This window comes from Sander lucioperca, chromosome 8 (genome assembly GCF_008315115.2).
Source record: "Sander lucioperca isolate FBNREF2018 chromosome 8, SLUC_FBN_1.2, whole genome shotgun sequence".
NCBI classification, from domain to species: Eukaryota; Metazoa; Chordata; class Actinopteri; order Perciformes; family Percidae; genus Sander; species Sander lucioperca.
The window spans coordinates 38,413,720-38,427,052 of NC_050180.1; the positions used below are offsets into that span (position 1 = coordinate 38,413,720).

At 41.1% G+C, this 13,333-nt stretch overlaps 1 protein-coding gene across 15 annotated transcripts in view; it reads left to right on the forward strand.

The window, feature by feature from the left end:
- LOC116062943 (mitogen-activated protein kinase kinase kinase kinase 4-like) overlaps positions 1 to 13,333 on the forward strand; it is a 105,038-nt gene that overhangs the window by 53,240 nt on the left and 38,465 nt on the right. For all 15 annotated transcript variants that reach the window (XM_036004644.1, XM_031318276.2, XM_036004634.1 and 12 more), the window contains exons 4-10: positions 5,591 to 5,716; positions 6,506 to 6,616; positions 6,849 to 6,939; positions 8,875 to 9,005; positions 9,692 to 9,746; positions 10,166 to 10,244; positions 12,288 to 12,463. In XM_036004644.1, coding sequence (XP_035860537.1) covers positions 5,591 to 5,716; positions 6,506 to 6,616; positions 6,849 to 6,939; positions 8,875 to 9,005; positions 9,692 to 9,746; positions 10,166 to 10,244; positions 12,288 to 12,463 — 769 coding nt within the window. The remainder of the gene's footprint in view (positions 1 to 5,590; positions 5,717 to 6,505; positions 6,617 to 6,848; positions 6,940 to 8,874; positions 9,006 to 9,691; positions 9,747 to 10,165; positions 10,245 to 12,287; positions 12,464 to 13,333) is intronic.

Below are 13,333 nucleotides of genomic sequence, written 5' to 3' on the forward strand. Positions count from 1 at the left end.
AAAAATGTTCACATGACCAACAATTTGTGGGCGATGTTCTGTTGACCATAAATGGTACTGTTTGTGCGTGCGTGTTGACTTTATGTACATCTTTTAGTATCCTGTCAAGTCTTCTGTGTGTGCCTGAAAGGTTTCACCGAAATATGGTTTAAATATGTAACTGAGTTGGTGACTGACTGGTTGACTGACAGGTCGACAGGCTCACCTGCTGGGTGCCTGGCAGGATGACTGCTGATGGTCTGCTGCTGATGAGTGGATTAACAGAAGGCCTGGCTGGCCAGCAGTCTGGTTTGTTGGCTTCCTGGCTCATTGGTTGGCTAGCTGCCTGGTTAAATGACTGGCTGCCTGGCTGAAGCAGTAACCAACTGGCTGGCTGACTAACTGTGACTCAAGGGATTGGCTGACAGGCTGGCTGACCGACTGACCCCATCATCTTCACAGACAGTTAAAACTCCTGCTGAACTCTCTAAACAGCCTCAGCAGATTGAAGCAAAATGGAAACCATTTTTTTGCGGTGCTTGCATGTGGCGATGTCCTCTCATGAAAACCTGCTGCTTTCTTAAACATCTCATGAGAAAACAAGCATAGCATGTATAAACTGAAAGCTGAAAGCTGTCTGCTGGACTCTAACACAGGCTTTGCTTTTTAACCGTAGCAAAACAGCAGGAAATATACGTTTAATGTCCCAGTAATAACAGCTTAAAGTGCAAAGATAGTTCGAACCTAAAAGAGTTTTGTTCCAACATGACACCTCTACCATTTGAAAATACTCTCCAAATGACTGGCAGCATAAAAATCATTGCTTTTTATATAAGCAAGTTCAGTTGTCAGTTGGCCAAACATCCGGTTAACTTGGTGTTCTGTGTTTTAGAGATAGTGAAACTGAGCTGCAGTTTTTTATAGACAAGTTAAATTCTTCTTTCATCTTTAAATGCTGAAGTTTCGGCTGAATTGCCCTTTAACCTCTGGACCAGACGCAGAAATGTCAGCAGTCGTTGCCTGTCTGTCATGTGTTGCTTCTGCAGCTGCAGTGCTCGATAAGACGCGTGTGTGTGTTTTCATTTCATCACACCAATCATTTTCTGTATAAAAATACAAGTTGTACCTGTTTTGACAGCGAACAGAATAAGGTAGCTACCTGCAGCGATAAATATAAAGGTTGAATGTCTTGGCAGCCATCATGCAGTATTAACTCACCAGTATGAGGAAATATTTATTCTACTTGCATTTAAACATGTTGTTAATGTGCCTCTAACAGTTAAGACTCTTCTTATATAACTTTAACTACAGTTTGTTGTCATTTCTGTGATTTTGCTCCACTTTGAATATGTTGTTAACAATCTTATCTAACTGTTTTTAGTCCCATTGAATGATACAGTATTTTCTTTTCAGGACAAACTAAAACAGAGGCTTGGCTATGCTTGTGATTGGTCCAAAGAGTTTCTTGGTAAACTGCAGTAGAGCTTTTTTTGTTCAGCTGCTTTGTGTTTTCTCCTACAGTATGTGTTTCTGCTGCTGGTGCTGGTTTGTTAATAACGAAGACGACCTAGGGAAGGTTGAAGAAAGGGTGTATATAAGTACTTTGGGTTTTAAATGAATGCAATCACATCAGCGTAAGTTTTTCCTAGCAACATTTGGTGGTGGCTATTGATCAACGGCTTTGTGTTGACAAAGAGCGGCTATTTGTGTCTTCAATCCCCAAGGGTTACAGACCAGCTTTCTTTTCAAACCAGTTTTTGATTTTCAATTCACGCACATAGTTATAAGTTGAATGATAGATATCAATTATCATTTTAGTTTAACACCTTTTTACATTCTGTTAGACCCCCAAAGCCAACAGCAGTTAGTAATGTCTGCTAAAAGTTGCTGGTTATATGTTAAGATTTTTTAGCCATGCTAGCAGCATTGGCTCTTGGGATGTCTCTCTAATGTCCACAGACTGAAATATCTCAACAACTACAGGATGGGTTGCCAGACATTCATGGTCTCCAGTAGGGCTGCAACTAACGATTATTTTAATAATCGATTAATCTGTCGATTATTTTTTCGATTAATCGATGAATCGGATGAAAAAACAAAAAAGCATTAATTTACATCAACTCAATACATACTTACATACTTGTTGTTTTAGTTAATAGTTGTGTAAAGGTAAGTAACCCAAAGAGCAGATACAGACAACACACGCGCACACACACACACACACACACACACACACACACACACACACACACACACACACACACACACACACACTTGAAGCTTATTCATTAAATTATTACCATCATTGTAGTAAGTGCAAGTTAAGTTCATTTGTACACCATATTTAAACACCGCTTAAGATGACCAAGTGCTATAAAAGAACTTTAAAATGAAATTAAAAAGTACAACACACACAAATATATTTGTCAACAATAACTGATATGGGACAAAACACAGAATATATACATGACAATAGATTGAAAAATTAATGGGCCAAAAAAGGCGAGTGAATAAAAACGTGTCTTTAGTCTTGCAAATTATACCACCCCTGCTTTACTACTGTTATTAACGAGATAACGCTAGCTTGTCATGCTTGTCAAGCTGGATAACGAGTAAATACCACACCAGCACCAGAAGAGCTACTGGAGGGACATTACGTTCCTCACTTCAAAACGGAACAAAAGTAGGATTCTGTAGTGACTTTACCCTGCTGTTGAACTCCCTTCCTCCTCATCAACGACTCCAACATGTTTACGTTTTAGGTGCTGAATCATCACTGTGGTGCGCCCGTGCCATGCCATGTTGCTTTTACTTATCTTGCAATTAACACGCTTTCGATTTATTTAGTGGGAAATGCTCCCACACCTTGGATGACTTAGGTCATACTGATTTCTCTGCCTCCGCCATGTGTTTCAGAACAACGTTACGGGTCTCTCCGGTCTCTCTCCGTATTTCAACCCGGTCTCACGGCAGTTCGTGTAAATGTCATGTTATTTTTAATCTATTGATACATGTTCACGGGGACGTTTTTCTCGTGGTGGCCAGCACGAAATACCCTACGGGGAAAGGACGCCTCACACGCCGGTAGACGGCCGAAAAGGACGCCTCATATGCCGGGAGGCGGCTGCGGCTACGGGACTGGGCTGCGTATTTCCTCTACCCCCGCTCTGCTCTTTTTTCTTTTCTTTTGCGCTGCGCTGCTCCGCGCCGCGCCGCTCTGCGCTCAACTCAATTAATTTTTTTTATCTCCGCGACTGAGTGGCATATTGATACAACGAATCAATAATGAAATTCGTTGTGATGATGTATCCTACTGAGTTTTCCCTCTTATCACGTGAGGCTGACTTTTGTGGTTTTGAGTGAAATGCGAAATTTTTGTTCCATGAAATTTGGTGCAGAGACATTCCCCCATGTCCCCTTCATGTTGAGTTATAAAAACTTTGTTGATCCTCTGACCTTTCATCTAGCACCATCGTCAGGTTGAAATGTTCAAATGTCCAAAAAAATCCTCTTTTATGACCAGATACCTGCAAAACATCCCACAAGCCTGAGTTTTACTTTGTGTTTGGTGGTAAATAGCAAATATTAGCACACTAAAATAAGACGGTGATTATGCTAAACTAAGCACGTGCTAAGCATCAGCATTTGCATTGTCTTTGTAAGCATGTTAGCATGCTGACCTTAGCATTTAGCTCAAAGCGCTGCTGTGCATAAGTACGGTCTCTTGCCATCAATACTCTTGCCATGAATGATAACAGCTGCTACTACGAAATGCCAAGATGTCTGTTTCAATTTGAAAAGCTAAACAGTTTCCCTCTCAGTTCCTCAGAGCTTTTCCTCTGTGGACATACGAGGTTGCTGCAGCGCTCAGTTTGCTCAGAAGCCCGAGCTGCAGCCGCCTTTCCAGCTCCTGCTTATCGACCGGCCGTAATAACAGTGAAAATGTCATGTCAGCCGCAGTCGGCCCGCGGGATCAGATGCACAGGCTCGGCTGATGCAAAGTGCTCGCAAATAAATGTCACACCGCCTCAGTGTTGCTCCAATGATTGAGAAATAATCGCTTGATCTTGTTATGCGTCTGTATGCGTGTCTGAGTCTGTACTGTAATATCCTGAGTGTGTGAGAGGGAGAGACGGTAATTTGTTCGACTCTGTTATCATTTCCAGTTCAGGCTGTGTCTGTTTTTTTTGGAGTGATATCCGTTTATTAGACTGGTTTGGACATTGTTTCCTTGGTTGGCTTTTCAGCACGTCTTTCATAGATGGACTCAAAACAGCCTAGGAAGTTCCAGTTTGGTTTGACTTTTTACTGGTTTTATTTTTACTTTTTACTGTTTAGGTAACAAACATGGTTTTGTTTTTTATTCATTTTCGTCTTTACATCTCAAAGTGTCCCACACTGGGGGGAGGGCCAAAGCTTTAAACATTACACAGAGTGTGTAAAAAACATTGACTGGTTCTTCTAAAACACAGTGGAGAAAATCTGAATAATATTAGAGAAAATGTGTTTTCTAATAAGTTTACCATTTTACATGCTAGCAGGGGAAATTCCACTCTCCACACTTTCAGTTGAGCTGCTTGACATCCAGCAGGAAAGACTATGGCTGTACAGCTCTCAGCCTTGAATATGTTTTGCTGTTTGTAACCCTTACACAACATAAGGTGATGCTGTTAAAGATACAGCACAAACTTCCAGGGTAAACACAGGCCAAAAACAATATTCAGAGCTGCAACTAATATTAATTCCTGTAGATTAATTTCTTAATCTATATCAGAAAGTAGTAAAAATCCCCATTGTAGTTTCCTAGAGCCCAAAGTGATGTCTTCAAATTGCTTGTTTTGTTTGACTAAGTCCATAATCCAAAGATACTAATAGAGATTTACTAGAGTAACTCACGTGTAAAACCAATAAAGATGAAAACAAGATGATTTTAAACGACTTCACTTTTATTAATATAGCTGAAAATTACTGAAATACTGAATGCCTTTTAAAAATCACCTGCCACTGCCAATCACAGTCATCATCTTTCCAGTTGACCTGATCATGAAAATCAATAACTGTTGTTTATCTGTCAGAGTGTCTCGGTGCTAATGCATCCTTCCTCTGTGTCTCTGGCTTAAACAAGCTCACCAGGAGTAAAAAGACTTTATATTGTTTGTTTTGATCTACTCTATTAGTTCATATAATTCCTTCCTCGCTAACTCACAGGTAATAAGAATGTGCCCTGCTACGCCCTGCTACACCCTATTACGCCCTGCTACGCCATGAACTACTACAACTACTATTTCTAGTCTAGTTCCATTATGTTTATTGTGACTATAATTGCCACTGTTCATCACACCCCCAACCGGCACCGTCAGACACCGCTTACCAAGAGCCTGGGTCTGTCCGAGGTTTCTCCCTAAAAGGAAGATTTCCTCACCACTGTCACACTAAATGCTCGCTCATGGGGGAATTACTGGAATTGGGTCTTTGCGAAGAGTGTGGTCTAGACCTACTCTATATGTAAGGTGTCTTGAGATAACTCTTGTTATGATTTGATACTATAAATAACATTGAATTGTATTAAAATTATTAAATCCACGCTGATGAGAATCTCTCTCTCTTATAGGATGAAGAGGAGGAAATTAAGCTGGAAATCAACATGCTGAAGAAGTACTCCCATCACAGAAACATAGCCACCTATTATGGAGCATTCATCAAGAAAAGTCCTCCAGGCCATGACGACCAGCTATGGGTGAGTCTATTTCTACCATTATAATGATGTGATGTCTTGACAGCAATGTGTTGTAAGTTAAAGGGTAATTTGGGTATTTTTCAACCTGGATCATATTTTCCCATGCATTTGTTTCTAAGTGATTAATGTGAACAAACCGGGCTGCAATGTAATCCTATGGGGCAGTAGCGGCCGTCAATATACGTCCACTAAAAATAAAAGTTGTTGCCACTTGGATTGTTATTATAAGGTCTGATTACATTTCCCCTTTCGCCTGAAACCTTGTATAGCAATAATAATTCTTCAACTAGAATTACACAGTTCAATGAAGCTAAAATTCACAAGCAAGAGAAAAGTCAAATAAGAGCATGTGCAGAAAATGTAGCAACGAGCAAAGGGGGACAGAATGAGATTAATTTAGAAATAAAGAGGAACATCTTTAAAATGATTTTGTTCCTAAAATGTTTTATTGTCTGTCCTCCATGAGGTTTTAAACCAGGCAGCATCAAGTCCAGATTCTGGACCAAACTTCTTCCTTCTGTTGGGGCTGTATATGGAGTTAATATGCACACACCCCATCTGTTCACACACTTTGCTTGCAAACAACAACAGCTAAAAATCAAAAACTGTTTTATTGCCAAGTAGGTTTGCATATACAAGAAATTTGTCTTGGTGTTTTGGGGCATAACGATAAACACGGTGCAAAAGTCATGCGATATAAAATAAAATATAAATGTCAGAATGATGGAGTGTGTGGGTGTGTGTGTGAATGTCCACAGTCTTCTCAGTATCTCCTGTTCTCTCCTCCAGCTGGTGATGGAGTTCTGCGGTGCCGGTTCCATCACGGATCTGGTGAAAAACACCAAAGGCAACACACTGAAGGAGGACTGGATCGCCTACATCTCCCGAGAGATCCTCCGGGTCAGTGCCCCTTTCACAGCATCTTCGTGACAATTTCCTATTCACAGTCAAATATACTATAAGGGAAAACTCAAACAAGAATTTTTAGTTAAGGCTGAAAGTGTGACTGTTATGCTGATGAATTGCAAATGTTTCACAGACAAAAAAGAGTGGGGCGGAGTGTTGAGTGTTTGACAGAAAAGCGTCATGGACAGTATGTTATATGTTGCTTTTTTTCTGTCCCGCCCTACAGGGATTAGCTCACCTGCATGCTCATCATGTCATTCACCGTGACATCAAGGGACAAAACGTGCTGTTGACTGAAAACGCTGAAGTCAAACTGGGTATGTGTTGATTTTATTTTGGTTAAATTATGAGTTCAAACTGGGCCTGTAGACTGGGAGCACGGCCTACACTGAGGTTTGGACGACTGCACTGAAAGAACACTGTGCTGCAGAACCAGACTTGAGTCAGCACCGTGCTGGTGCCAACTAGAGCTTTTTCATTACCAGGGTTGTTTTGTCATGTTTCATACGATTGCACAGTTAGAGCCCTTAATAAAAGTTTCAGCCAGTAATGTAAATCCTTGTCAAAACTGAGTCAAAGTTTTGCATTCACTTAATTTTACTAGAAAATAACCGATATCTTTTGATCATCTTGTGGCAAATGATCCTCACACAGACCCATGACAGGGCTCTAGGTAGATATTTTCCCACATCATATTCATTTAATGATAGACAAAAGAGCCTCTAAATACTTTGTTCTGATTGTGCGTGCAGGAGACCAATAGCAACCATTGCCACTACTGCTAGCTACAGTAGCCAGGGAGCTCATTGTCTCGTAGTGGGCAGGAAGTGCTGATTTTAGCAACAACCTAAATGAAGTTCAGTGAATTAATCATTTTTAATTGGTCAATCCATCCATCCATTTCCTGCTGCTTATTTGGGTCCAGTTAACATTAATATAATTGATTATATCAGTAGGAATTATTGTTATAAACTACAGGAAAGTACTGAAATACTGTGAGATAATAATAAATAATTATCCTTCATACTTTGGCTCAGTATGACTGTGAAACCAGTGTTAGAAATTGCATTCTGTGTGCTATTAAAAAGGTCTTAAATTAAACTCGATGAACCCTGCAGAAACCCTGGATCTCATCTGCACTTCATTTTTGTTGCTGTTTTTCTGTCACTCTTTTTCGGGCTCTGGCGTAGGAAGATAACACTGCTGTGCTTAAATCTGCCTGCAAAGCTCTTATTGGCTCGGTTGATTTTCTTACCAGGGAAACCGCTCAGTCAATGAGCAAAACTCCTGACCTTGATTGAATTCCTGGAAAAGTTGTTGTCGACAATTCAGTGGCGGTTTTAGGATTTCACCTCAGGGTGGGCTTAGCATCTCAAACAAGAATACAAGGGGTCATATTCAAAGCACAAGAAAAAGAGTGAGTGCTGGACAGATGTTACTCTTCGTCTTTCTTCTGATGACGCAAAGCAAACAATAAAACGTAACTCTACGATACATACATGTCAGAGGATGTCACTTTGTCTGAACTCCTCTCCATTTCACTTTATAACACTTATTGGAATGGTGCCTGAAGAAAAAGGAGTGTAACTAACTTTTCTCAAGATTAATTTTAAGTATACCTTTATTCATGATCTCTAAATTAAAATAGCCCTCTTTGTTTGAATTTTACACTCATTAATCTTGTTTTTATATCTTGAACTCTCCATGATTAGATAACTATATGTAATCAGATTGAGACCTCGTTTGTTGCTGTCCTGTGACACAGTATAAACACATGTCTCCACTGAGGCCACAATAAAACACTTTGTAGTTTAGCTATAAGGAGGCGAGACAGAGCCTCGTAACAGAGCAGCAACTTGGCCTTTACACTGCGAGTCAGGATCCAACACGGACTGTAGACTGGAGTTTGGTGGTTTTAACATGACAAGACAAGTAACATTTTATTTAACAAGGCGTTGCAGATAGGAGACTGAATCTTTTATTTGGCACAAGGGCTGAAATTTAAAAGACTGCTCTGACAATGTTAGTCTGCCTTTACAGGATCTGAACCGTTTAAATTTTTCTTCAGTTTTAATTTGCAACTGGAAATGTGTTTTTATTATAAACCACAACTTGAACATTGTTAGGATGTTCCCAAACTTACTGGATGTTTTTTAGTCACTCTTTTGGTTCTCAGATACTTTATAGAAATTATGCTGTTAGTGAAAATGGTTTGAACCAATAATAATTGATGATCATTTTCTATTTCCCAGTGGACTTTGGTGTGAGTGCTCAGCTGGACCGGACGGTAGGTCGAAGGAACACCTTCATCGGGACGCCATATTGGATGGCTCCAGAGGTCATCGCTTGTGATGAAAACCCAGATGCTACCTACGACTACAGGGTAAGGAACTGGATCTACTGTTTTCCAGTGTATCAGGTACTGTTTGAATAGATTTTCAGACAACTTATCAAGGTGAAAGTAAAAAAAAGGGTTCTCAGAACAAATAGAAGAAAAAAAGATGAAGTAAAATAAAATTGCCCCATCTCCCTTTGAAAGCTGCAATTTTCAACCAGTTAATTAGGACTTACCCAGACAGTTTTGGTAGTGTGCTTGCGCGTGTGTTAACTGTGTGTTTCTGGCATTAAAAAACAAGATGTGGTTTAACCTTTGAGATGCCAATTGTGTGTTTTAAGCATCTCCTGTACTGTGGGTATCTGTACATAATGAGAAGGACAGTGCTGTCAAACAAATAAAAACACATTTTTCCACAGATACATAGCTAAGGGTTCTGCTGCCACCCTGGTACAATGGAGGTGAAAATCCCTTGTTTTGTGGTAGATCCGCCTTTGAGAGTCGTTAGAAGTGGATTGTTGAGAGTAACTAGGACACTGTCTCTGGTATCAAATATGGTTGTAAAATAGGAGACTGTCAGAAATCACAGTTTGGTATCAGATTTCAATGGTCTGTTCTTGCACGAACTCCTTTAAAAGGTTTTAGAACCACCGCTATCTTAGATATAACACATTCACGTGTTATGGAAACGTGCACACAAACTCATTTAACTAATCTTGTCTTCTGTCTGTCAGAGTGACCTGTGGTCCTGTGGAATCACGGCTATAGAGATGGCTGAGGGAGCTCCCCGTAAGTACACATCGCACCTAATGGTGGTTTGTGTGTCATTTTCAAAACATTATATCATTTAAATAGGAATTTGGAGAAATTGATATAATTACTTATACGGCACAAAACAGGAAAAGAGTACAGTTTTTATACAACTTCTGCAAACAAAGCTAAAGATTGTAGAGTTTCTGGTAAGAGACCGCAAGCAAGTGGTGAACAAGTGGTGTAAGACTGAAGCTATTGGTCAAATCAACCATGGCCTTATCTGGTTAAAGTGATCATACTTATCTTCTTCTTACAATGACATATTCCATTTTTAACCTTTGAATTTCAGCTTAACTTTGCCTTTCTATTTAACTTGTTTATTCCTATGTTCAGTCTAACATGTATGGCTTTGTGTTTTTTTGGCTCTCACCTGTCTTCTCTGTTGTTTCCTCCAGCTCTGTGTGACATGCATCCAATGAGAGCTCTCTTCCTCATTCCCAGGAACCCTCCTCCTCGACTCAAGTCGAAAAAATGGTGGGCTTCAGTTTTTAATCTCTCTTCTTTTAATCTTTTAGATAAAGAATATAATGATGATCTTTATTTATTTTTCTTGTCCTAAAGTACATTGTTGTCTTGTTATATATTGTCTGTGAAAAACTGTATTTAGAAGAAGAAGAAGAAGAAGACATGCCTTTATTTATCCCGCGAGAGGAAATTCACAATTTTCACTCTGTTAGTACAGTTGCACACACATTAAACACAGGCCTGAATTACACACATGCTCAGGAGGAGGCTACTTGGAGGAGCGCCCCGAGCAGTTGGGGGTTCGGTGCCTTGCTCAAAGGCACCTTGGTAGTGCCCAGGAGGTGAACTGGTTCCAGCTACCAATTAAAGCTTAGATCGGGCCCAAAAAATCAAGCCCGACCCTACCCAAGCCCGTGCACGTTGTGTCCGAGCCCGGCCCGACACATTAACTGTAATTATGAGCCCGAGCCGAATTAAACCCATCAATTTTTTAATACGTGGGCCGTTATAACTGACGTTCTCAACTACAATTCCTTTTACCTGTAGGTAACAGATCAAGGCCGCAACATAATCAAAGCCCTGGAACCATATAGCCTAGGAGACTTTCTTGTCTCGATCACCTAATTAATACTGTCCTTCGCCACGGTCTGCATGCCGACGCACTGGCCAACAACACACCAGATATAGGGGAAACCATATCTGCTGCTAAAGGACTCGTGAGATATCTGAAACAATCTGGCCTGGTTGCGCAATTATCGAAGACAGTGCTACAGATGGGGGAGACACGATTTAGCACAGTTTACCTCACACTCAAGTCAGTGCAGGACATCTACCCAGAGCTATGGGAGAAGCTGGAGAGGCATATGGCGTTTTTCCATTACACGGTACCTGCTCGACTCGCCTCGACTGTACTCGCCTCGACTTGACTCGACACACTGTGCGTCCGTTTTCCATTGCAGATTTTAGTACCGCCTCAGCGTGGCTGGTCGTTATGCCGTATCGATGCACACACCAGCGCACAAGTATAAACATCAGGCCACTTGAGTTTGTTTTACAGTTCTGTGGAGCCTCCACGCAGAGCTTTCGCCGTAGCCTGTGTAGCCTATGTAAAAGTGGCCTGATGTTTATACTTGTGCGCTGGTGTGTGCGTGGAGCCGGCCATGTGTGTGTGTAGTTAGGCTACGGCGAAAGCTCTGCCGGAGCCTCCGCAGAACTGTAAACAAGCGGCGCCGTAGTAAACTACTGTGACCTAACGCGACACACACACACAGAACGTCAAAGGTGTGTGTTGCCAGAAGACACATTTAGTTTCAAATTAAGCTGGAGGCAGCAAAAAAAAACAGCTGGCTAAACTGTTTAAAAATAGCGGGTTTGTTCAGGACATCACCGTCTGTCGCTTTCACGTCACCTTTTCGGCTCGCCTCATCTCGCTTGGAACCTCGACTGAGGAGGTACTAAAAAAAGTACCTGTTAGCAGGTACCAGGTACTTTTTTTCGTAATGGAAAACCAAAAAAGGCGAGTAGAGTCGAGGCGGGTCGAGCAGGTACCATGTAATGGAAAAGCGCCAATAGCTTTCTCCCCACCCAATTAGGCTAATAAAGTAATGATTCAAAAAACACAAATGCTTGATGAAGGGCCCGTTCGGCCCGTTCGGCCCGAGGATAGTGGTGGGACATATCGGCCCGACCCGGGAGTTTGGACTTGGGCAGAGAATCTAAACTCTACTACCAATCCACGCTCCGTATTTTTGGTCCGTACTGGGACTTAACCGCCGACCCTCCAGTTCCCAACCCAACTCCCTACGGACTGAGCTACTACAACATACTAATGCATGTGATTGTATGCAGCTGTTGTCAGCGCTTCTTGCCCAAGACAAATTTCCTACGGGACAATAAAGTTTATCTTACAGTACCAGTCAAAAGTTTGAACATGCTTTTTCATTCACATGAATAGGAAAGCGTGTCCAAACTTTTGACTGGTACTGTATCTTATCTTAAAATGGCTGAATGTCATCTCATCTCCAAACATCACATTTAACTTTAACCCAACAGGTCGAAGAAGTTCTTCAGCTTCATTGAGGGCTGCCTGGTGAAGAACTACACTCAGCGTCCTCCCACTGAGCAGCTGCTCAAACACCCCTTCATTCGGGACCAGCCCAACGAGAGGCAGGTCCGCATCCAGCTCAAAGACCACATCGACCGGACCAAGAAGAAGAGGGGAGAGAAGGGTGAGCCCCGAGATAGCTCTGATGGTGTCAGTGTGTTTATTTATGTGTACATAGTTTCATCCAATGAACAATAGCAGTGCTGCTCTTAATGAGCCAATGTTTGTTAGTATGGGGGGAAAAAAGAACTTATGGATAAACATCTGGAATAGTTCAGTAGCTGCAATACAAAATGTGGAGATGTTTTGTGTCTTTGTCAGGGGGAAAGGAAACGGTAAAAGAACAAACTTAATATTACCTAAAAAAGGGACATTTCTGAGTTATTGGTAATTGAAGTTAAACATACATGATTTTATGATGATTTTATGTATTTATATTTTATTTATTTAGTTTGTCACTTTGACTCTTAGAAAAGAAAGTCCTAAAGGTCCTATGACATGCTACTTTTTGGATGCTTTTATATAGGCCTTAATGGTCCCCTAATACTGTATCTGAAGTCTCTTTTATATAGACCTTAGTGGTCCCCTAATACTGTATCTGAAGTCTCTTTTATATAGACCTTAGTGGTCCCCTAATACTGTATCTGAAGTCTCTTTTATATAGACCTTAGTGATCCCCTAATACTGTATCTGAAGTCTCTTTTATATAGGCCTTAGTGGTCCCCTAATACTGTATCTGAAGTCTCTTTTATATAGACCTTAGTGGTCCCCTAATACTGTATCTGAAGTCTCTTTTATCTAGGCCTTAGTGGTCCCCTAATACTGTATCTGAAGTCTCTTTCCCAAAATTCAGCCTTGGTGCAGAATTACAGCCACTAGAGCCAGTCCCACAATGAGCTTTCCTTAGGATGTGCCATTTCTGTGTCTGTAGCTTTAAAGCTCTATTTCCTCATGGGCGGGCCAAATTCTCTGGGCAGCTGTGGGCGGCGGGCAA